The sequence below is a fragment of the Scatophagus argus genome, chromosome 7, assembly GCF_020382885.2.
Source record: "Scatophagus argus isolate fScaArg1 chromosome 7, fScaArg1.pri, whole genome shotgun sequence".
In the NCBI taxonomy this organism is placed as follows: domain Eukaryota; kingdom Metazoa; phylum Chordata; class Actinopteri; family Scatophagidae; genus Scatophagus; species Scatophagus argus.
In genome coordinates, this window is record NC_058499.1 from 20,478,923 (window position 1) to 20,500,559 (window position 21,637).

General features: G+C 41.1%; 3 protein-coding genes across 6 annotated transcripts; 1 reads left to right on the top strand and 2 right to left on the bottom strand.

The window, feature by feature from the left end:
• Positions 1–3,683: 3,683 nt before the first annotated feature.
• slc10a3 (solute carrier family 10 member 3) lies at positions 3,684–6,138 on the bottom strand. The gene has a single exon (XM_046394943.1). The coding sequence runs from the start codon at positions 5,683–5,685 to the stop codon at positions 4,264–4,266; it is 1,422 nt and encodes a 473-aa protein (XP_046250899.1). The 5' UTR covers positions 5,686–6,138; the 3' UTR covers positions 3,684–4,263.
• A 3,086-nt stretch (positions 6,139–9,224) lies between these two features.
• On the bottom strand, positions 9,225–17,111 carry chmp1a (charged multivesicular body protein 1A). The gene is made up of 7 exons (XM_046394870.1): positions 16,960–17,111; positions 16,059–16,078; positions 15,890–15,967; positions 13,863–14,009; positions 13,581–13,709; positions 13,170–13,363; positions 9,225–10,830 (listed from the first exon to the last, which is right to left on the bottom strand). The coding sequence occupies exons 1-7, from the start codon at positions 16,964–16,966 to the stop codon at positions 10,809–10,811; spliced, it is 597 nt and encodes a 198-aa protein (XP_046250826.1). The 5' UTR covers positions 16,967–17,111; the 3' UTR covers positions 9,225–10,808.
• A 923-nt stretch (positions 17,112–18,034) lies between these two features.
• LOC124062545 (charged multivesicular body protein 4c-like) lies at positions 18,035–21,253 on the top strand. Of its 4 annotated transcripts, none has more exons than XM_046395400.1 (7): positions 18,035–18,188; positions 18,428–18,593; positions 19,457–19,553; positions 19,768–19,885; positions 20,083–20,176; positions 20,449–20,560; positions 21,028–21,253. In XM_046395400.1, the coding sequence occupies exons 1-6, from the start codon at positions 18,087–18,089 to the stop codon at positions 20,517–20,519; spliced, it is 648 nt and encodes a 215-aa protein (XP_046251356.1). In that variant the 5' UTR covers positions 18,035–18,086; the 3' UTR covers positions 20,520–20,560; positions 21,028–21,253. The 4 variants fall into 4 exon arrangements, with proteins under 4 accessions (XP_046251356.1, XP_046251355.1, XP_046251358.1 ...); XM_046395399.1 differs by having other exon boundaries at positions 18,036–18,188; positions 20,083–20,191; XM_046395402.1 differs by lacking the exons at positions 18,035–18,188; positions 21,028–21,253 and adding an exon at positions 18,195–18,339 and having other exon boundaries at positions 20,083–20,191; positions 20,449–20,764.
• The last annotated feature ends 384 nt before the right edge of the window (positions 21,254–21,637 follow it).

Consider the following 21,637-nt stretch of genomic DNA (forward strand, 5'->3'; position numbering starts at 1 on the left):
GTTTTTGAGTCACGTGACTGGTGCGGCGCCCAGGAGGGCATTTCCAATATTCTAACCATATTTAACACGTTTTCAACATAAAAGTCATTAATAATATGTCAATATAGTCAATAATATGCAATGCTAACTAATCAGGCTGGTGTCCAAAACCTTCATGGTTTGTTTTCTTAAATAAGTGCACTGTGAACCCATCTTTTACACTGGTAAAATGTTTTGTGTCATAATCTGACCTGGTTTTGAAGGCCTAAAAGGTCATCTCATTGTACTGTTGGAAACTGCATCAGGGTGTTTTCTCAAAGCTGAAGCCATCAGCCAGGTTGGGATGTGCAAGGCTAAATATGCTGAGAAAGAACATTTTAATAAGACCCACTTATCTTAAAGAAATACGTTTTTTGACATAGTCGGTGCCAGACCTCACCAAACCTCACTGAGTGACCATGACTGTACAGCAGCAGGCTCCATCTTGTCCTCACAAGGTGTGTTGGAGTGAAGATCATTCATCGCAGTGAACAGCGTCGTCTTCTCTCCTCGGTTTGCGTATTTTCTGGACTTCCCAGCTTTATTGCGGCAAGCAGCAGGAAACAACTTATCACTCATGGGAGTTGGTGAAAGGAACTCATGAAAACTTAATGCAATGTGTTCTCATGAATTTTTAACAGCCCCCTCTTCCTATTGTGCCACTAATGTGCGGGATGGTAATATAAACAGGAGTGCTGATGTACCGAGCTGAGTGCAAACCCACCAGCGAGGCACCGGGTCATCACATGTCAGCCCCATGAAGAACAACACACAGTGACACCTGGACCCACACACACCCACACACACACTTTCAGTTAATGTGACAGCTTTTCTCTGAGTCAGTCACTGTTGATGAAAGACCGACTGGTCCCGGGCCTCAGCAGGATTTCCTGTGTGTGTGTTAGTGTAACAAAGTTTGAGAAGGAGTGAATGAGGTCACTGTGAATAGCAGGTTATTTCACACATAAAGCAAACTAAATCTGAAGAACACCAAAATTCACACATAAATTTCAGGCACAAACAGGATGCAGCCTCTGACAGGGCCATTTTCAACTGTGGGACGAGAAACAATGTCATATTTCCTGCAACTCTGCAGTATAAAAGTGAATACAAAAGAAACAAAAGCATAACTCATGCAATGTTCAGTAAACATATTTGTTACTTAAAGTGGAAATATTAATTAAATTAATTAATCAAAAACAAAGATTTAGATTATACTGCAAATCAAGTAGAGAATGATTTTTTTTAATATTGTCTCTAAGGTGTTTATATATATTTGGACAGCAATCACAGTATCAGTATCACAAAAAGCAAGCTGAATGCAATTTATCCCTGACATCAACGTGTTGAACAGCAAACAGTGCAAACGATGCTTCGTTTAGTCTTTTATCCCCCAGTGTTAAAGGAATTCTGAGGAAAAAATGATAGGACTTTCTGAAAGGATTAGTCTAAGACTGACATATATTTAAAATTTGATGGATTTGTATTTTGCTTAATTACAGTTGCACAAATCCTTTCCATGAGCAAAGAATATGGAAAATTCAAGTCCTGGAAGAAATCCCATTTCAGTTCAGTGGAAACAAAATGGAGGAAATGGTTTCATTATGAAACCCAAGCAAACAAGATTATTATGTCTTACTAAGTGGATGTGCATTGGGCCTCTCTTACTTTTGTCATTTCTCTCAATAATAATCTTTCCTGCAATATTTGTGCTTTAATAAAATCACATTTGAGCTTGCTTACAGTGTCACAAATATTGTTTTTCAATCTGTTGTTTTTAATGACAGCAAAAAGGCCAAGTATTGAAAGGATAAAAGACATTTTTGATATTTAAAAAGTAAAGCGATCTTGTCCCCGGCTGCAGACATGTATTTAGTTCCAGTTACACTCATGTAGGTCAGGGAGCAGCTCTGTCCAGGAAAACATGCTTCTGGTGACAAAAATCAATAGCAGTCCAACAAAACGATGACATGTTCTAATAAATGAGCAAGAGGGACGCGGTAATGAACCAGAGAGATCTAGTTGCTCTTCCTGCAGTCATCATCCCCTTATGGGAAACCAAGAGAACTGGATTTCCCCTCCTGTGCAAGGCAGCCATAACAAACACACCAGCACTGACTGAGATGCCCAGCGAACCTCAGCTGCAGCCTGGAGGCTTTACAGCTGTGCTATATTCCTGAGAGCCCAGTCAAATCTGTCTGAACTCCTTTGTTTTCCACCACAGAAAGAGAGTTAATGAGAGCACAGAGAAGTCTGCTGCTCTTGAAGCATAAACAAGAAATGCAGTCTTTATATAAAAATGCCTTTGTAAAAAAAAAAAAACTTTCCCCTTCTTTGACTGGAGCTGCGAGCTGTTTTTTAGGCAGGAAAGGGAAGGTTAGTGTGCTGACTGTGAACAGTGAGCCTGTTTTCTGTTACTAGTGAAAGACCACAGAGCTGTTTAGTTCTTAGCATGAATCGCAGTGTGCTGTTCAACAAGAGTAAGCTGATAAGAAGTGAACCTTGTCCTCTTATAAAAAGTTACCAAACCAGAAGCATGTCACACAGATTTACTGCCCATACCAACCTTTTGCATGGTCTTTAACCCACCATGTGATTTTACTGCTCTGAGTTTACTGACTGTTCTTTCTTTTACTCTCTTTGATTCCTGTTTTCACTTCTTCCTTGAATTCTTTACCATTGTTATTTTATCTCTTCCTGTAAAGCACTGTGTAAACTGATTTCATTTGCCCAGACGTTCTTCCACTAATCCAAATGAACGACAGTGGTCTGTGGTCCTCACAGAGGTAAACAAATGATGTAAAAACCCTGCATCAACTTGTCTTTCCACAAACAATGTTCTCAGTATTCTGAATAAGGCATAGCACACACTGTAAACAGTGGAAGCATGCTGTACAAAAGATGCATGAACAAGTAAACATTGTTTCTAAGGCCCTTCTAAGGCTGTGTTTGTTTGAGGTGCCGCTGATTGAAGCTATTTTATACACTGTCAGGTGGTTTGATTTACCATAAACCAGAGAGGTGTACTTTCAGTGCTTTGGAAATCTTTATCTGCAAAGTAACTATGACTGTCAGATAATTGTGGTGTAAAAAGCACATTTTCCTCTTAAATGCAGTGGTATAGGAATATAAAGCCTGGTATATTATTATATTATTCCTGGTACAGTACTGAGTAAATCTACATAGTTACTTTTCACCACAAGTACTGGGGTGGCAGCAGATGTTTCAAAATTTAATATCTCAGAAGCTGCACAAAAGTCTCTGAAACAAAGTGTTTTGGTTTTTTGCATGTGAGCACACTGATCCTGTACAGTACGAGAGGCTATCGCCCCTGATTACAGTTGGAAAGGAAACAATGACCTCCTGTGCAGGTCAGTGCATGTAAAATATAAAGCTGGTATCAGTGGCTTTAAGAAATGTGATAAGCCAAAATGTTACACTGGGGAATTTCAGCACCTACTGTGAAGCTGATCTTTAATGCAAAACACTGAAGAGCCGTTAGCTTTACCATATGTGTGTGAAAGTGAAACCAAACAGGCACATGTTAGTATTCTGGTAAAACCCGGCCTGGTCACACTTTTGCTATAGCAAACAGCCCACTGCCTGCAACAGCTCTGACCTGTTAGACCTGCTTTTTTGGCATACATACTGCTGACAGACTGAAGCCAGTTTTAACAGTTTTCTTTATTTACTTTTTCTTCATTTCTCCTCTCTAATGTTCAAGTACATGGATTCGCAGATCCAGGAAACACAATCAGAAGCAAATACTTTCAAAACATCATTATGTTCTTGTTTGATTTTACGAACAATTCCATTTAACATCCCAAAATTCTCCCCCAGGCTAAGACACATGGACCTCTTGTAAACATAATGCAAATCAATCTTTGCTTTTTGATTACAAAAAGTAATCTGGTACAAAAATATCTTTTCTTTTATAGGTATTTCTCTTTTTAGGAATATTTACATTAAGTACCTCACAGTATAATCTGATTTTAAAAAGTACATACTGTAAAATAAACACAAAAAGGTCTCAGAGGGGTAAAAGGCCTTTGGTTTTCATGAAAAATACGAAAAAAACAACAAAACACAATAAAATTCATTCACTGTCCTGTGACCCACAACAGTGATTACTGGATTGGTGATTGTTGGGTGTCTCGTAGCCAAAAGTGTGGGACACCAAAATTTCCACAGGATTGAAAGGGTTCATTCTTCAAAAAGTTCGGAGCAAAAAAACCGCGGCTACAATCAAGCGTCACTCCTGGGGACGGCAGGTCCACACAACCTTCGCTGGGCAAAGTACCCCAGAACGATGAGCAGCATCTCAGAGGTGCTGCTGAGGGCCACGATGAAGGGTGCCTGGGAAGCAAAGTCGGCCTCCGACCGGCGGAAGGACAGCTGCATGACAGCGAGTGCCAACAGGCTGTTCTGGACGCCCACCTCTATGCTGACCGTCTTCCTCTGTGGTGGAGCCAGACCTGCCAGCTTGGCCAGTACGGCCCCAACGACCAGCCCCAGCAAAGGCACCGTCACCCCAACTGCCACGATCTGCGGCTTCACGTTGGCCAGGATGGACGCACCCATTTGGTAGGCCATGAAGATACCACCTATGATGAGCACGAAGCTGAATGGTCTTATGAGTGTCAGCAGGACACGTGTGAGAGCGGGCAGGCGCAGCTTGACCAGCATGCCCAGTGAAATGGGGATGGCAATGAACAGGAGGGTGCCGAGTATCTTCACAAATGGCACGTGTAGGGCAGCATGGACGCCAAGCAACCGACCATACAGAGCTGACGACAAAGGCATGGCCGCTGCCGCCACCACTGTGGAGACCAGGGTCATGGAGATAGCCAGGGTGACGTCTCCTCCGAGCAGCAGGCTGTACAGGTAGCCACCCCCACCACCTGGGGCAGAGCAGGTGATGATCAGGCCCAGTGAGAGCGCTTTGGGCAGTAAGGCCAGCCGGGATACACAGTAGGCATACAATGGCATCACTAGAAACTGACCCAGCACCCCTAAGAGCAGCGGCACTGGGCTCCTCAGCAGACCCCTCAGAACCTCCACCTCCACCTTGCACCCGAAGGCACACTTGTTGACAAAGATGAGGGGCAGCAAGGCAAATAGCACAGGGTTCTCAGAGAAATGGGACAGACCACCCGACTGGATGAGCCGGGTGGCCGGGTCATCACTACCAGGCGCCACTTTGATGGAGTAATCCGTCCTCTCTTCAATCAGTACCGGAACTGAATCCTGGTCCAGGTCCAGCAGCTGGATCTCCAGCTGAGCCTTGCCTGGGAACCCGGAGCGGATGCTGATGATGTAGCTCTTGGATGACCCTGCGTGGCCACTATCCGTCACATTAAGTATGGAGAGGACCTCTGGGTCCATAGACCGGACTCTCACCGTCTGCTTCCAGCTCTGTCGGCCCTTCCTGCTGGCCGCGGCGCTCCGGTACTGGCTGGAGATTACAATCACGCCATTGGTGTTTTCTGGAAACTCAAATTCCTGCGATGACCCGTCTCCTATTCTGATATACTTGCTACTGCTGCTGCTGCCGGCCGTCAGGTTGGTGTCGTTGCTGCTATCGACAGTCAGGTTTCCGGTGGCCCACGCCCGGTCCGCTCCACGGGTAAAAAGGAAGAGACAACAGAATGTAAATAGCGTCCTCATCTTACCGACGCACAGAGGCGGAGGGGCGCCGCAGAGACACGCTTCTCCCCCGCCAGCGGCCTCAAACGGTTACACCGCCGCCCTGTTACACCAGGAGGGTAAATTTATCATTCTAGTCTCCGGAAGAAAACGACAGCGTCGGCAGCCGACTCCACATCTCGTCTGGTTCCCATTTTCTCGCTGTCTTTATACCGGAACCTAAACATCACCCCGCCCTGTCCTGTCCAAGCCCAGCTCTACGACAGCAGTCCCCGGCACACAGGAAACACTCACACAGGTCTCTCACGGCTTGTCTTGTGTCTGCTCGGTACTAAGATGTATGTCTTCTGAAACTAAAGTCTCGCTTCGTCTTCCGTTTTTAGCCTCTCCCCGGGTGATGAAGACTGAGAGCATTGTAGCTCAGCCGCCGTCTGCTTGCTGCTCACAGCTATTTTGGTAAAGTTGGATTTAGTAAAAGTCAAACTTCCGGTCGTGAACGGCCAAAATAAAACCCTCTCATTTAGGTTTTGAAGGCTGTATTAAATAAGATCAGCGGGCACCTCCTCAGGACCCAGACTCCCCTAAAACCTGGGTTTAACTGTATGCCAACTGCGCTTGCACAATCTATTTTAAGGACCTTCATTTCATTAGGTTTTTCGATGAATAAATTCACGTGTTTAATCAAACTACCAGCAAATCTTGGTCAGGTAGTATTCTAGCGTATACTTCGTATATTGCACACAGGGGTGGAGGAGCTGAGTGAATGAGGGCCCAGTGATTAATTGTTTTCTTTCTTTACCAAGGCCACCCATCGACATTGGGCCACCTGCAGCTCCATCCAGCCATAATGCTAATGCACATGTAAATCATTTATGTTAAGTAATATATACTTGACTTGACACACTGCGATCATATAGTTTCTGTTACTGAATATTATGTCTCCAAATTGTTACGTACACTCGTTTATTTAATCCTATGGGCTCAATTTATCAGAGAAATTACACCACTTCCTGTCTCTCTCTGGGTGAATGTGACTACCTTGACATAAACCTTCATTAATCCAATCGAAGCTACCAAAGCACCCCCCCCCCCCCCCCCCCCCCCCCCAGGGGCGGTCACATGGGAGAGGGAACACCGTGGTTTCTATCGGCTGGGTGGTGGGGTGGGGGCAGTTAGGGATTACCCATGACACACAGACACAGGATGTCATGCTTTCAATTTCATTTACAAAGTAAAACGGCTGAATCTCAATAAAGCGAAGACATAACAATAAAGTGATAAATGAGCAGATAGTAAAACCTGTTCAAGTTACCTATAGAGGGATGTTTGGTGTTACACAGAGAATGCTTCCAGCTCATCTCTCATTTTTAGACTACTTTCACATTGTTATTGTCTTTAATTCTCTCCAATGAGCAATACAGTCTCCATAGAAACTGTATTGCTCATCTCTGTCGCCAGCTTTCACTGTCAGTTTACCTTATCTTTGATCTCTGTAGTATCTTGTGACTGATCCATTGTGCTCATAGAGGAAAATCAACACATTCACACGTCCTGAGCAGTTTCCAGTTTCAAACGCATTGCCAAGTCGACTATTGCTTATTTGTCATACACAAACAGCAGACACAATTGAGAAACCCGAGACTGCCGCCCATCTCAGGCATGTGGCATTAAAGGGGAACTCCATTCTGTCAACGTAACCCCATGAGCATCCCTTTTTATAGTAACTGGCTCCTGCTGCTAGTCGCTCATATATTCAAAAGCCATTTTCAAATCATGATCTCACGTTTTTTCCAGAGGGTCAGCGAAGTTGTCGGGTCAGTATTTTCTAGTGTGAGCACCACTCAGGTTTATCCTGGATGTCAACTACCTCTACCTGTGTTAAAGTCAGTCCTGGCCCAGCTTGTTCATCAGCTATTGTGTTTTCATGAGTTGCGTGTCCTCTTTCTGTCACCACGGCTAAGTCAAGGCTTCCAGAAAAAGAAAAAGCGGGGGTGGCCACAGTGGAAACACTCAGTGCACGCCAAGACAACCTGCTGGGGTGATCGCTCTGGCCTCTTCTTTGACATTTCATAGAGCGACAGCCAGTTGTTTCAGGCCTGCCAGGCATGCACTTTTCCTGCCTGGCATTTGTGCTGCTTCCTTCCCCAGGCTGTCTAATTATTTACTCATGATATGATAATTTACCTCATGACTTATTTCACAAACAGTGAAGAAAGCAGACAGCAGGAAAGGGGGATGCAGAAAGAGTAAAGAGGAATGCTAAAAAAGCCCCTCAGTTACATTTCAGCGAGAAATTACTGGAATATTTGTTGTTCCTGCTGCAGCTTAAACTGTTTACCCAGAGAATCCAGCAGCCTGGCTTTACCTTTATTGGTGAACACACTGCATCTGTGTAAATATTCATGAACCAGCTGAGATCAGTGGTTATGATCAACCTTGTGTTGTGTTGCAGATTAGATATCATCATCATAATCTAAAACCATTGTGCTGAAATACCAACTTAGTGCCAGTCCACAGGAGGTTATCCTCAAATAGATGGCCAGTTTAGCAGAACAAGGGCCTTAGCTAGGTTTTTATTAATACAAAGGACAGGAGTCCAAAGTCTTCCACCTGCCTAAAGGTGTGTTCAGACACACCAGTACTAATTTTAGAGGTGGTGTGAGTGCACAAAAAGCCAGTGGAAGTGGATGTGAACATACATGGCTTTGCTCTAGGCTGCGCAAACTGCGGCAAAGTGTCTGAACAGAATAAAAAAGTTTCAACAAGAGTGAAAATTTGCCCTTATTCCAAGCCTTATCAAGTCCACCTCATAAATAAACAAAGGTCAGAAAAATTGGAGAAAAGACTGGAGGAAAATAACAGAAAGAACTGGAGTTCCTGGTTAGGTGTAGCCAAAGCCTCCCACCTATCCCAGCCTATCCCAGCTGACTACGGGTGAGAGGCGGGGTTCACCCTGGACTGGTCGCCAGTCAATCACAGGGCTAACACACAAAGACAGATTGTATTTTTAGATTTATACTTATCTTGCTTGCTGCTTTTGTTTAACCTATTTCTATATCTTTCACTTTTCTTTCTTGGTCGGGAAAACTGCAAGTGCAATGTCTGTACGAAAAAGAATTTCCCTTCGGGGATAAATAAAGGAATTCTGATTCTGAACCACACATGCACACACTCACACCTAGGGGCAATGTAGAGTAGCCAATTAACCTAATGCACATGTTTTTGGGATTGTGGGGGGAAGTCGGAGTACCCGGAGAAAACCCACACAGGCACAGGGAGAACATGCAAACTCCACATAGAAGGATCCAGCCCGGGACTTGAACCTGGAACCCTCTTGCTATTGAAAGTAAAATACATTGAGGATTTCATCCTCAACTAACCTCACTGCTTTGATAAAGCTGCATTTGCAGCAGCTGATATCTAGCAGCAGCAGCAAATGCTTTTGAAGCATCTACTGCTTTTTGACATTTCATCATCATACTTTGAATTTTCATCATACTGTTGTACATACATCACCCTCTGTCTGCACTCAGTACACAAACCACTGAAGTCAAAGGAAAGACTGTTTCAGAGGGCAAGATTTTATTTTCACAAGATTCATATACAAAACAAAAGTGCTGAAAAGTCTGCTGAAGTTGGAGTATAAATAAACCCTCCCTGTGTTAAAATGGACAACAAACTGAAAACACTGACAAAAGGGTGAAACTGCTCTGTCACAGGTGGAGGTGTGGCTTCAGCCAAAGGCGGAGACATCAAAACCAGTCAAAGCACTTAGCAGGCTACTCAACACAGAGCTATGACCTCAAAAAACAAGCAAAAAAACACCCTTTGCTCTTGATATGAACCATCTTATTTACCTGCATTTACCTGAAACATTGACTTTTCAAGTAAATGTGAGGTTTACATGGCAAAATGGGGTAACAAAAATCCAGCATGTCTTCTCCTGAAACTGTTTGGGCTGAGACAGATGGAGATGATTACTTTATTTTGGGAGCTTCCAAAAATATCTGAGTGAGGTTTCAGTATCGCTGGGGGTTTCAACACCTTAAATCAAACACCACAAAAGAAAAGAAAAAAAAAAAAAAGGACAAGCACCCGGAGCTCAGCTCACACTCATCACAGTCGGTGTTGATGTGAAGCTGGCTAAGTCCGACACGCTAATGTCTCAAGCTCATCTGGCAGGAAGAGGAATGGAAAATTCCTTGTTCTGACCAAAGTCTGTTGAGTTTCGGTTCGATGCTGTTGGCTTTCTAAACTACCATCCTCCAGGCACTGGCGGGAGAAGCACCTATGCAAGCAACGGTATCCCATATAAGGCGTTCAAAGCAGAATGCAGGCATGAATAATAATAAGGAAAGTAAAATGAAACAGCAAAATAACAAATTTTGACAAACAAAAGATTTGGTGATTGTCCTTTGTTGTATACAGTGTTATAACAATGTCATGAAGATGGTGTTACTTGGATGAATCTGATGAGGGAGGAGACTGTTAGTGTTACCGACACATCACTAGATATTTTCATTGAATATGCGTCTCCTTCCTCTGAGCAGAGTCATCCATTTGAAACATTTGAAACTGACAGAGCCCAGAGAATTTAAAAACAACATGTAGATACATATTTAACCCACCCTGCACCTTATGAGAACCAGGGACTCCCTCATAATCACTATGACTTCTTATTAAAACTTTTTCATTTTCATCATTGTATATAATGCATTTTGTACAACGGGGATCCTGCTTTATACAATACTACATCCAGAAGTGTGTGAACTGAGGAACTGAGTGTAGACTCAGGAGGAGGGGGTGGTGGTGGGATAAAAATAAAAAAAGGGGGGGGGGGGCGGGCAAAAGGTAAACTGAGATCCAGTGGGGAATTAGAAAGGAGGATGGAAACGGGAATAGATGGATCGAAATGGGAAGGTGAACCAGAGAGAGATTCATTCCTTCTCAGGTGATATTTCTAGCCAATGTGTGTGTGTGTGTGTGTGTGTGTATTTATAGAGCAGGGGGGATGGTAATCAATAGGCTCATGAAGTCCTCCTGGTAGGAACAGTTCAATAGAAACACACACAGCTCCTGTCGGCGTCATTAAGCTCATCTGCTTCAGCACAGCTTGTAAGCTCCGTCACCACCTGGAGGAGGCTTCAGTTCCGTAGAGCAGCCAACCTGCAACGTGTGAGAAATGTGGGACACTTTAATTGTTTTGTGAAATGAGATACAAACCTTAAAAGTGCAGGGACTTGAATTCCGTTCCACAACTATTTAGATGGGGAAAAACACTCCGTCTAGTTGTTCACAAAGTCAAATGGTGTTTTTTCCTTATCCTATTGCCAATAAAATTAACTGACTTAAAAGTGTGCTAATTTGGCTCTGTTGCAGCATCATCTCCATCTATAGTCACCACTCTGTGCTCCCACTCAGCAGGAATTAAGTATATTTCTAGCAACATTTTCATTTGTAATGCAGATGTATCCATTTGGCCCTGAAAAACACATGTCGGTTAAGATTTTAAAATTATTTCAGCAGCAGTATCATGATTCATCAGGTATTTAATTCACTATTTTAGCCACAAACAAGATTAAACAAGATAATGTGAACTCAAGGTCTATTTATTAGTTTTTCTTCCCCCAGAGATTTTGACCACATTTTACTGTCTTCATCAGGGTTGTATGGAATACGCTCAGTCAAGTATACCATGGAAGAAGGCTGATAAATGTGTTGGGCCAATATATCAGCTAATATCGACTTTTGCTGTTGTACTGTCACCTGCACAAACACTGGTTGATAAGGAGCTGAGGTTCAGAAATGCTGAAGATATGTTCAACTGAATTCATAAACACAATCTCCATGATGACAAGATTATTCTTCAACTTTAAATGCCCAACCTCATAACACCCGAAGAATATTTGCTTAGATTATGTGTTTATGCACAAAATGATCATCATTGGATTTGATTTATCTAATTCATAAAATTTATGAACACTTCTGACAGACCAAGCGATCCAGTACTGGGGACTGGTTAAACAAAAGGGGAAAATGCTACAGTGTGAAAATTTGGACTTTTACACACCTGATCCTGTGGCAGTAATAAAAAAAGAAACTGTGACAGAGAACCACTCATGCTGAATTGCCTCATTTTTAAAGAACCAACAAACAGAGCAGCGTGAAAAATGCTGTAATCACATAATCATTGTACACAGAAGGGCCCAGATGCGACTATAAATCTACAGCAAGCTTTTCTTGACTATCATACTGTGTATTAACTTTCAGCTTCCAGCCGTCAGCCTGCTTCAACATTAAGAGAGAACAGACTCTTTAAGCTTAGCGACACACTTTCCTGCCAGAAAGCTGTCAGTAATGAGACAGTACCACCTCTACATTTTAACACGTGCTTAATGAGCAGCTCACAGGTTGGCACAAGCTCCTGTGGTTGTTCCTGTTTCCTGTGTTGACTTGCAATTATGTTTTCTAGAAATACCTTGTGATTAGATAGAAAGACCACCACAAGGACGCAGCAGACAACAACAGCACTTGACTGAAATCAGCATCAGATTTATTTTAAGCAGCTGTTCTTGGGTTGGGAGTCAAGAGCTTAAAATAAATCTTTTTAATATATATATACATATATTGTGAGAAAATTCTAAAAATACCTATTACAACTTCTTAGAGGTCACAGTGAAATCTTTCCAACGAACTGTCCCAAACTATAACATCTTCAGTTTACAGGATATAAAACAGTTTGACTTAATCACTGACTTAAATGCTAATCAGTAATCAAAGTAGTTCTTGATCAAAGTTTTCCTGGCCAGCTCATTATTATGATCATGTTTGTCTGAGCCATTGACAATGTTAGGGCTTAAGTCTTAGTCAACCTGCAATTAAAGGATTTTTACAATTGTCTGTTTAATTTAACTGAAAAAAATGTCTGAAAAGTTTGCATTTTTGTCCATCTGCAGATATTTTTTTAACCAAAAAACCTAATGGCCAGTTTCTACCAACTCGGAAGAAGCAACTCTACAACGTGTTGTGTGTGCCATGATTTTCATGACATTGTACTTTAGAGCTTTAAGTTAAGCCTTTTTGCTTCTGCATGTGTAACTGTCATCAAACCACAGTTCATCTGACTGCTCTGATAACCCATATCACATTACAGTGCAGTTTCTTCCTTCTGTCTTGAAGCTTCTCCATTTAAGCTGCACATATGTGTTTCTTCCTTGTTACTCATGACTTTGCAACCACAACAACAGTGTTGTGTGTATGAGAGGGTAGCTGCTGGCTGTGCAGTCCAATTTACTGACCTCATGCTCTGTTCTAACTGCAGAGGTGACTAACAGATAACATGCTACTTGTAAGCCTGGTGCCACAAAACGAGTTTTACAGTTTTAACAGCTGAAGAGTGAAGACAGTCAGTGTCAAGAGCCAGAGAGGCAAATGTCGTTTCTACCTTGTTAATCCAGTAGTTATGCACATATTGTCTTGTACCAAGGGCAGACACTCGTCCTTACCGTCGAGACAGCTGGTCCTCTTTCTCCTGGCTCCGAGTGCTCTCCGCGCCCACTGAGGTGGCTCCTGCAGGCAGCTGGTTGAGCTGGTCCATCACCTCCAAACCGCTTTCCTCTGCTATTTGGTGGATCAGGTCATCCACCTGCTCCTGAGGTGTGGTCAGTGTCATTGCCGAGCTCATGGAGTCCTCCATCACCTGGTGTAGGAAACACAGTGATGCATTACGTGGGAATGGGACAAAAGAAAACTCACGCAAGAGAGTGCAGATCTGGATTTGATTTCTTATGACTTAAATTCAAACTTTTTAAGTCCATATCAGTTCAACTACAGAATACCCACCCATGGAGAGTTCTCAAAAGCAAACACTTCACCCAAATGCTGTATGAAAATACACACAGCCTGCAGTTACTCACTGAAGTGTGGACGTCGAGGTTCTGGACTTGACTTTCAAACTTATCCATGACTGCAGAGACCTTTTGGAGGTCCATGGAGTTCAGAGCTTTGTCCAAGGCCTTGGTTACCTGACCCATGCTTTTGGTTACCTGATGGACAAAGATGCCTTTATAATGTGTTTGCTTCATTCTGGAAAAGCATAATATCTCATCATCAAAACAGAGAGACTGCTGTGATGCGGTAACATGTAAAGCCAGTCTTTATAGCATGCATGAGTGAGCAGACTGAACACAGTAACTTACTCCCTTCATGGTAACAGCAGTCTGGACTTTAGAAGCCACCGCATCGACTCGAGATGCCATGCGCAGCCAATTAAGACCTTCATTCTTTTTCCGGATAGCGTTCTCTGCATAGACTCTGGCACATTCCACATTTTTCTGTTGCAAAGCCTGGTGATGAGACAAAGACAATACTGAATCTGCATCTGAAACACACCTTAATATGATAAACACTACTCAGTATAATCATCATGTACATGTGAGCTATTTCCCGGCATTTCGTGGACACCATGTATTTATTGAGGAGAATACATCATTGTTGTGACAATGTACTGTTGCAGACTAAAATGTGACACGATACTGACTCATGCATGTTTCATTTTGTTTTTTGAATACATAAAAACACTAACCACAAAAAAAAGAAAAAATGTGAAAAAGAGAAAAGTGGGCAATTCTGCCTTTATGAAGCTGTTAACAGCAAGCGTTTTGTATTTGTTCCAAAAAAATACAAATATAATTGTTATATCAATTAACCAAAATGAAAGTTTAAATAACTCATTGATCACGTCGGCATAACGGATTAGTTGAAATCAGTCCTTTAAGCTTTTGAAATAATATTACTTGTTTAGTTTTCTGAATTTCGTTTCCAGTAGTCTGACTGAGTGGACAGCATAGTGTAGATCATAATCCTTTCAACAGTAATAAAGGAACAGCAGCAGCATCTCAAATGCATGTCAGCCTTCTCGACAGGATATGAGAAATGAAGACTATCATGACTCAACAGGGAAATATCTTTGACCTCTGATTGACTGTTCTAATCCCCACCGTCATCTGGGTATTAATCTTCAAATTAAGCATGCATGTAAAATTGGGACAGAGATCACTAATGACCTCATAGGAGAAATATTTACCTCTCAAAACAATTAGTCATCAATGAAAGATTAACATATCAATTTCAAAAATCACCCAAGGTGCTCCTCCCTCAGTGCTTAAGCTGTATTGCCCCCTGCTGGCTGATGTGTGCCACTGACCAGTACAATAATAACCAGCTGATTACAAAAACGTTCTTGTCATGGAGCCTCAAGACTCACTACAGGCAGTAAAAGTTTATCAGATAAGTTAAAAATCTAAATATCGTTATAACTTGATGGATTACTAAAAGGAATGCATATCTTTACACACATATCTTTATTGTATTAATGTTGTAAGTGTGCAAAATAGGCTAAAACTTTACTTATTTAACTTCTCTTCTAGCTCATTTAAGTAACAGTTCAAGCAGCTAACACTAAGTCAGCTTGCTAACACTAATTGTTTTCTCCAATATTTTTATTGGTTTTTAAATTTGCAATGCAAAACACACATGGACAGTTAGACCCACAACAGGTCTCAGTGAATCCATTCACTCACACACACATTCCACAAACCTGTATGGAAAATAAAAAAAAAATAAATGAAACAAATATGAATGCCCCTATTTTCTAGCTCACAGAAGGTTAGCAATACTCCGTCTGTGTATAAATCTTTGACTGATTGGATGCCAATATTTTTCCACATTTTAAATTTCTTGACTTTCCGGCACAACCCCAAACTGCCACACCTAAACATTATCATCACTCTCTACAGGTCAAAAGCAAAGATTACAACATATCGTAAGCGTCAGAGAAAAAGGATGAATAAACAAGATGGCAGAGAGATGTTCTATATCAGTCTGGATGCTTTACATTTTTCACATGTGCTAAACATAGACCAGTTAATGAACCAGAGCAAGAACTGCTGGTTAGACTACATTAAAAACAACTTTAAAAACCAATCTCTACTGCTGTCTATTTTCTTTTTTCAGTAATATTTCCCCCTCAATGAATTTACTGCAGATGAGGATGGACTTTTTTTTTAAAGATTATTTTTTGGCATTTTGCCTGCATAAAGAGCTCACAGTAGAGAGGAGGACAGAAACATTGTGGTCGAGGTTATGATCACACTATAAGGTCGGCAGCTTATCCACTAAGGTGCCACAATGCTGCAGTGGCTTAAGCTTGTTCCAGTTTGCTCACCTTCTTGACTTTGGCCTGCTCCTTCTCTGACTCTTTCTCGGCCTTCTTGGCTAGTCTCTCAAGCTGCTTGGAAGTGAACTGTTAACCAAAGAAATAAAAATAATAAATAATCTACTTTTATTATATATATCACGCTCATGAGAATTAAAACCTTTTAACAGATACACACCTTTAGCTGGAAGAGTGTTTCTGTGGATAATAAGAGACAGAGTTAGAAGTGTATATAATGTAAACCGTCACAATGGATTGTCTATTACATAACAAGATACTAACTCTACGCTGTACATAAATTCTTTACTAAAATGGGGTTGCTGGTGAACGGAGAAGAAATTTTCCAGCTTGTCTGGTACGTGTACGTGATTTCTCACTGAAAAAGTACAGCTTTCAGCTAAAAAAACAGTGGACAAATAAGCAGCAAGTACTTCTTACCAACTCCATACATACATCTAGTCATAACATTGCCTAAATAATTAACTTTTTATGTCTAACCCTGATACAGACAGCTCACTCTTGGAAATGTACACCTTCGGCCTGTACACTAATGTATATAGTGCATTACTCGAGAAAAATCCGTAAATGGAACTACTGTCCCCTCGGAGACACATTTTGTTCAGTTTGATTTTTTTTTAGACTCTGACTGATACTCTTTGTGATAAAATACATATATAATAGATATATAAATGCTATGGGCTGCTATAAGCTGTAGCAGGGCAAACCCAAGAAAGTGTCTGACCGTGTCAACGTTTGTCGAAGCTACACTTACCTAATACTAAATGGAGTGAGACATTCCTGATTTAAGTCTTTTGATAAGAAACGTTTCTGTAGCGGGCAGCGTTAAAACGAGATGTTAACTGAAATCAAACCAAAGACTAAATTCATAGTCCGCCTGGTGACTGTATTTAGACAAGAAAAGCGAATGATGTGAAAATAAAAACAAGTCTGACAGCTAACCTAGCTAACCACCCATCCATGCTAACAAGCTAATGTAAGCTACCTGTTTTGGTGATACAGCTAAAAACAGAGACAACGTCTACCGAGACGAACCGTACAGCTGTTAAAACACGACATACCATCCATGTCAAGACGAGTATGGTTCCAGATGATGACAGGAAAAAATATCGTTCAGCTCTCTCAACAAACTAGTCAAGATTTTGTTTTGATACAACCGTGTATCTGACGCACAACGTACTTCCTGATCCAACAGCAGTCACGTGATCAGACCCCCCCCCACTCCACTCCCTCCCCTTCTTCGTGATATATTTTTGGCGGTTGGTGAACAACGAAATGGTGCATTACCGCCACCAGCTGGTGAGAAATGCGAATCGGGAAACTTGATCTACAGATAACCAAAACAACAACCATCATATTTTCTAAACTGAATTCATCCTCCTCAGACAAAAACCAAAACCTCCTGAAATTATTTTCAAAATATAACATGAATCACATGAATCAAAGTAGGTTATAGTTTCATCTCTTTGAGGCTCTGAAATAGATACTCTCACCTTCATATCTTTGACAATGATTTTTAAAATATTTTTTTCAGAATTTTCCTGTTTTTCCCCCCTCCTAAAGTCTGAAAGAGTAAACGCAAATCCACATTAATTGACTGAATTCTCTGAAGCATCTGTTTAGACCTGGGTATAATTGTTTTTGTGACTTCTATCTATCCATGTAAAATCTATGGTTGGATCTCCCAAGTTTCAGTGGTTGTAGTGCTGGTACAGATGCACTAGTTTTAATATTTCTTGTTTTGTTGCTCTCAGGTTGTTCCCTTCTCTCCACACCCCAATAATCTAATGCCGATCTGATCTGATTAATGCAATATGAATGGTCCTCAATGAAATTCTTTGTGTTTTCTTACATGTTTATAACCTTGGAAGTCCAAACCTCAGAAGTTTTTTTTTTCTCTACAATTCTTGATTATGTCATTTTAGTTTTAAATGTCTAATCTAATAATTTTGTAGAACATTTTCTTGCTTTAACCACTGAATTTAAAATCTACATAAATGACCACTCCTCAACTTTCCCAATAGCTTTCCTTTTCTCCCAGTCACTGAATGTAAAATTGATGGTAATAATAAAGTACACACTATAAACTTCCACCCTTCATCCACTTACACATGCGACCTTTTACCCACGCACATCTTAAATGTAACCTAATTTGAATGGAAGGCGAGATTGTTAGCTGGACGGACTCATGAACACTGTGGGTCGTGTCCGCGCGTGGAGTTCACACCAACACTCCGCGCTTTGCCGCGATTTTACTCACGTTGCCACTCAGCTGCTTCACGCAGTTATGGTTAGCTCACGTTTTTCCACAAGATCTTCATAAGGTTTTCGTGAGGCTCATTTGACTGAAGCTTCCTCACAACTTGTCCCTAGCAGAGAAGCGTGTTTTCTTTCGAAAGCGGTGTCCAGGCTACAGGCTGCTGTGGCCTATGAGGGATAACGTCAGTGTGGTTATACTGAGTGCAGGACCAACCTCTGTCAATTGAAGTGTCGCTTTGTGTTTCAGACAAAATGTCTTTATTTGTTAAGATGTTTGGTGGAGGAGAAAAGGTGAGAAAGAAGCCCTGCCAACAGGAGGAGATCGAGAAACTTCCAGAGAGAGAGGAGTTGCTGATGAGAAAGAAAGAAATTCTGAAGAAAAAGATTGACCAGGAACTTTTGTTTGCCATGAAAAACAGCAGAAAAAATAGGAGAGGTGAGATATTTTAAATGAAGTTGCATATTCCTACTGTAATTCTTTAATAAACATACAAGTAGCCGCATAAAGCTAATGTGAATGTTAGCTGACGTATAGCATGCTGTTAAGCTAGCGCGCCGGCTAACTGCTGATTGACGATGCAACCAAAACCACTGTAAGCTAACTTAAATTTAGTAGAAGTAGCTGCTTATCCAGAAGTACATTAAGGTGTTGGCCACAGCTATGAAACAAGTGTAATTGACCTTTACTGTGGTCTACATAAAGAAGTCTTGAATTTAAATAATATAAATACATACTGTATATACAGGAGGCAAGTTAAGATAGCAGACACACATGATCTGAAATTAACACAATAACTGAGTGCCGCTTCTAAAATTATGGTTTATTGGTATGGTTAATTGTTGTTTGTAGTTTTATGTTTTTTTGGGGGGGTTTTTTGTTTGTTTTTTGCCGTTGTCTTACTTTGTGGCCACTGTAATGACCTTGTTTTATGGATTATTACATTGAAACTTTAAAATCAAGAGAAATCACTGAGAGCCGTTAAAGGTAGCACTGCCAGTGTGTAAATAGAATAGCAAAATGTCTCAATGAATCACCTGATACTAAACATTAAGAGCAACTGCATCCCAGACAGACATCCCAGTCGTGAGGTCAGCTGCAGGCTTCCCTCACAGAAAACATACAGTATCACATACAGCTGTCATTACACTGAACTGTCTGATTTTAAGATATAATGGCTCAACACTTGATTACTGTAACCTTGCTGTTTTGCTGGAAAAATCCCATGATTCTGTCTTTCTTTTCACTCTGTTAAGTACTTTCCAATTCTTATTTTCCATCTCATCGTGCTCTCCTCCCAGGGGCTCTGCAGGCTCTGCGAAGAAAAAAGTGGTACGAAAAACATCTCAAGTACATTGACTGTGCTGTTAAGGCCATGAGATCTGCTCATGAACACACGTAAGACGAAAGATATCAGCAGCGAGGTCGTTTGAGTTAATGATGTGCATCAGAGTATAATGTATGTTCATATTATCTATTTACAAATGTTAGCACGAGCTTGGATTCATTTCACATCCACTGTTATGAACATCCTCATGTTGTATACCTACATACTAATATAGTTTTAAAGAAAACTTTAACTGGAACACAAACTTTGCGCTGGTTGTTTCAGAGATATTATCAACAAGGTGAATGACCTGATCAAAGACCTCACTGAGGAGAAGGATCCAACTCAAGACTTATCTGAAGCCCTCTACACATCTGTGGGATTCGGAGTGGAATTTGATGAGGTACAACGAGATTTTATTTCAGTTTTCAGACATTTTAGACATAGACTTTGGTTATTTGTATGCATTACATTGATATATAAAAACCAGCCAGCAGGATCATCAGAATGATACAGTTTTACAGCAAGAACTCACAGCAAGTTTTTGTGGTGATCTTGATAAGATTTTTTTTTTATGCTGTGGGTGTGTGTTTACCTCAGAATGAGATGCTGGCAGAGCTGCAGAAGCTGGAAAAGAATCTAGACAAGAGTCTGTTTGAGAAGGACAGAATAGAGGAGAAAGTCTCTTGTCCCAGTGAGTCCCTGCCTGGTAAGGACCATGTGGTACAAAACACGCTCACTGGTTAGTGGGTAAAGCAGAGGATTATCAAACCTTAGATCCAACTGCAGCACGTGACAGGTAACCATTTGGTAGTATGACGCTGCAGTGGTCAACTTCACATTAGTGAAGTAACTGGAAAACTGATGACGACATCCTAGAATTACTATAATACAGCAGAAAGGGCAGTTGGCTGTTGTATCAATCAATCAATCCAAATTACTCACAGTTTTTTCTCTCCTTCAAAGCCAAGACAGAGGAAGACGAGGTTGAAGATGATTTAGAGTACCTGCGGCGCTGGGTGAACGAACCCTTGTAAACACACCTTCAGCCACAATGCGCTGACATTAAAAGGAAAAGGTGAATGTGCAGGCTGTAATAATAAATAGGAAGAAATAATATGTTATTGTTCATAAGTTTCATGTTTGTGCGCACATTGAACTCTGAAGTCTCAATGAAAACGAACATGTAATTAAATCTAATGTGAGGCAGACACTACTGTATACTGTAGTAAAGTATGAGCTCTATAATACATACATGTTAACATTACTACATGACTTTATGATGTGGTACACCAAGTCCCCTTTATGATGACGGCAGTTTGTACAGTTTGTATTATGCCTCAACCCTCTACAGTGAAGTCTCAATGAAAACGAACGTGTAATTAAATCTAATGTGAGGCAGACACTACTGTATTTATACTGTAGTAAAGTATGAGCTCTATAATACATACATGTTAACATTACTACATGACTTCATGATGTGATATGACCTTATCTGAACTTGGCAACATGCATTGTCCCTGTCCCCTCAACCTCTCGTTTCAGCTACGTGTGCCTAGTTGAACAGCCTCCTCACCAGTGGCTCTTATTGTTTGGTTTGTTACTACAAATTGGTCTTTTTTTTATGCATGGGCTTTGCTGCAGCTGAGAAGCTTTGTTCTGGGTTTGTGAAACACAGTGTTGGTTTCATCCTGTTGGTTTTCCCTCCTATAAGAGTTTGTGTTTCAAGTTTCTGAATGTTACAAAAATAAACATTTATACACAAATGTAATAATGGCATCTAGCCGATGATTTGTGCACATGAGATTTGAATAATGGATTTTAAATGAGGACTTCAAGCACCATCTGCCGCTCCAGATAGTTCGAGGGGCTGTCATGGTTTTTAAAATGAGGTGTTATTGTTACACAAAGTGCTGTGCTTTTGAAACCACATCCTTAAAATGTGTCATTATGATGCTGATATGGTTTGATCATATTCAAATTTGGCATGAAAACACAAAAAAATTCTGTGGGGACACATTTTTAGCTCTGATATTCCCTGTCCTCAAATGAGCTTTTCTGTGTAGTCCATAGGAAAAATAAATTTGACTGTCAGTTTGACTCTTTGACTGTCAGTTTTTGCATGCAGCATCTGTGAATAACATAAAAAACGGTC

Excerpts from the sequence above, each read along its gene's own strand:
- LOC124062545 (XM_046395399.1), top strand. The coding sequence starts at position 18,087 with ATGAACACTGTGGGTCGTGTCCGCGCGTGGAGTTCACACCAACACTCC. Across the intron at positions 18,189-18,427 it reads AGCTGCTTCACGCAGTTATG|ATGTTTGGTGGAGGAGAAAA; the intron begins GTTAGCTCACGT and ends TTATTTGTTAAG. Across the intron at positions 20,192-20,448 it reads TCCCAGTGAGTCCCTGCCTG|CCAAGACAGAGGAAGACGAG; the intron begins GTAAGGACCATG and ends TCTCCTTCAAAG.
- slc10a3 (XM_046394943.1), bottom strand. The coding sequence starts at position 5,685 with ATGAGGACGCTATTTACATTCTGTTGTCTCTTCCTTTTTACCCGTGGA.
- chmp1a (XM_046394870.1), bottom strand. Across the intron at positions 15,968-16,058 it reads AAACACTCTTCCAGCTAAAG|TTCACTTCCAAGCAGCTTGA; the intron begins GTGTGTATCTGT and ends TTTGGTTAACAG. Across the intron at positions 13,364-13,580 it reads ACCTCGACGTCCACACTTCA|GTGATGGAGGACTCCATGAG; the intron begins GTGAGTAACTGC and ends TTCCTACACCAG.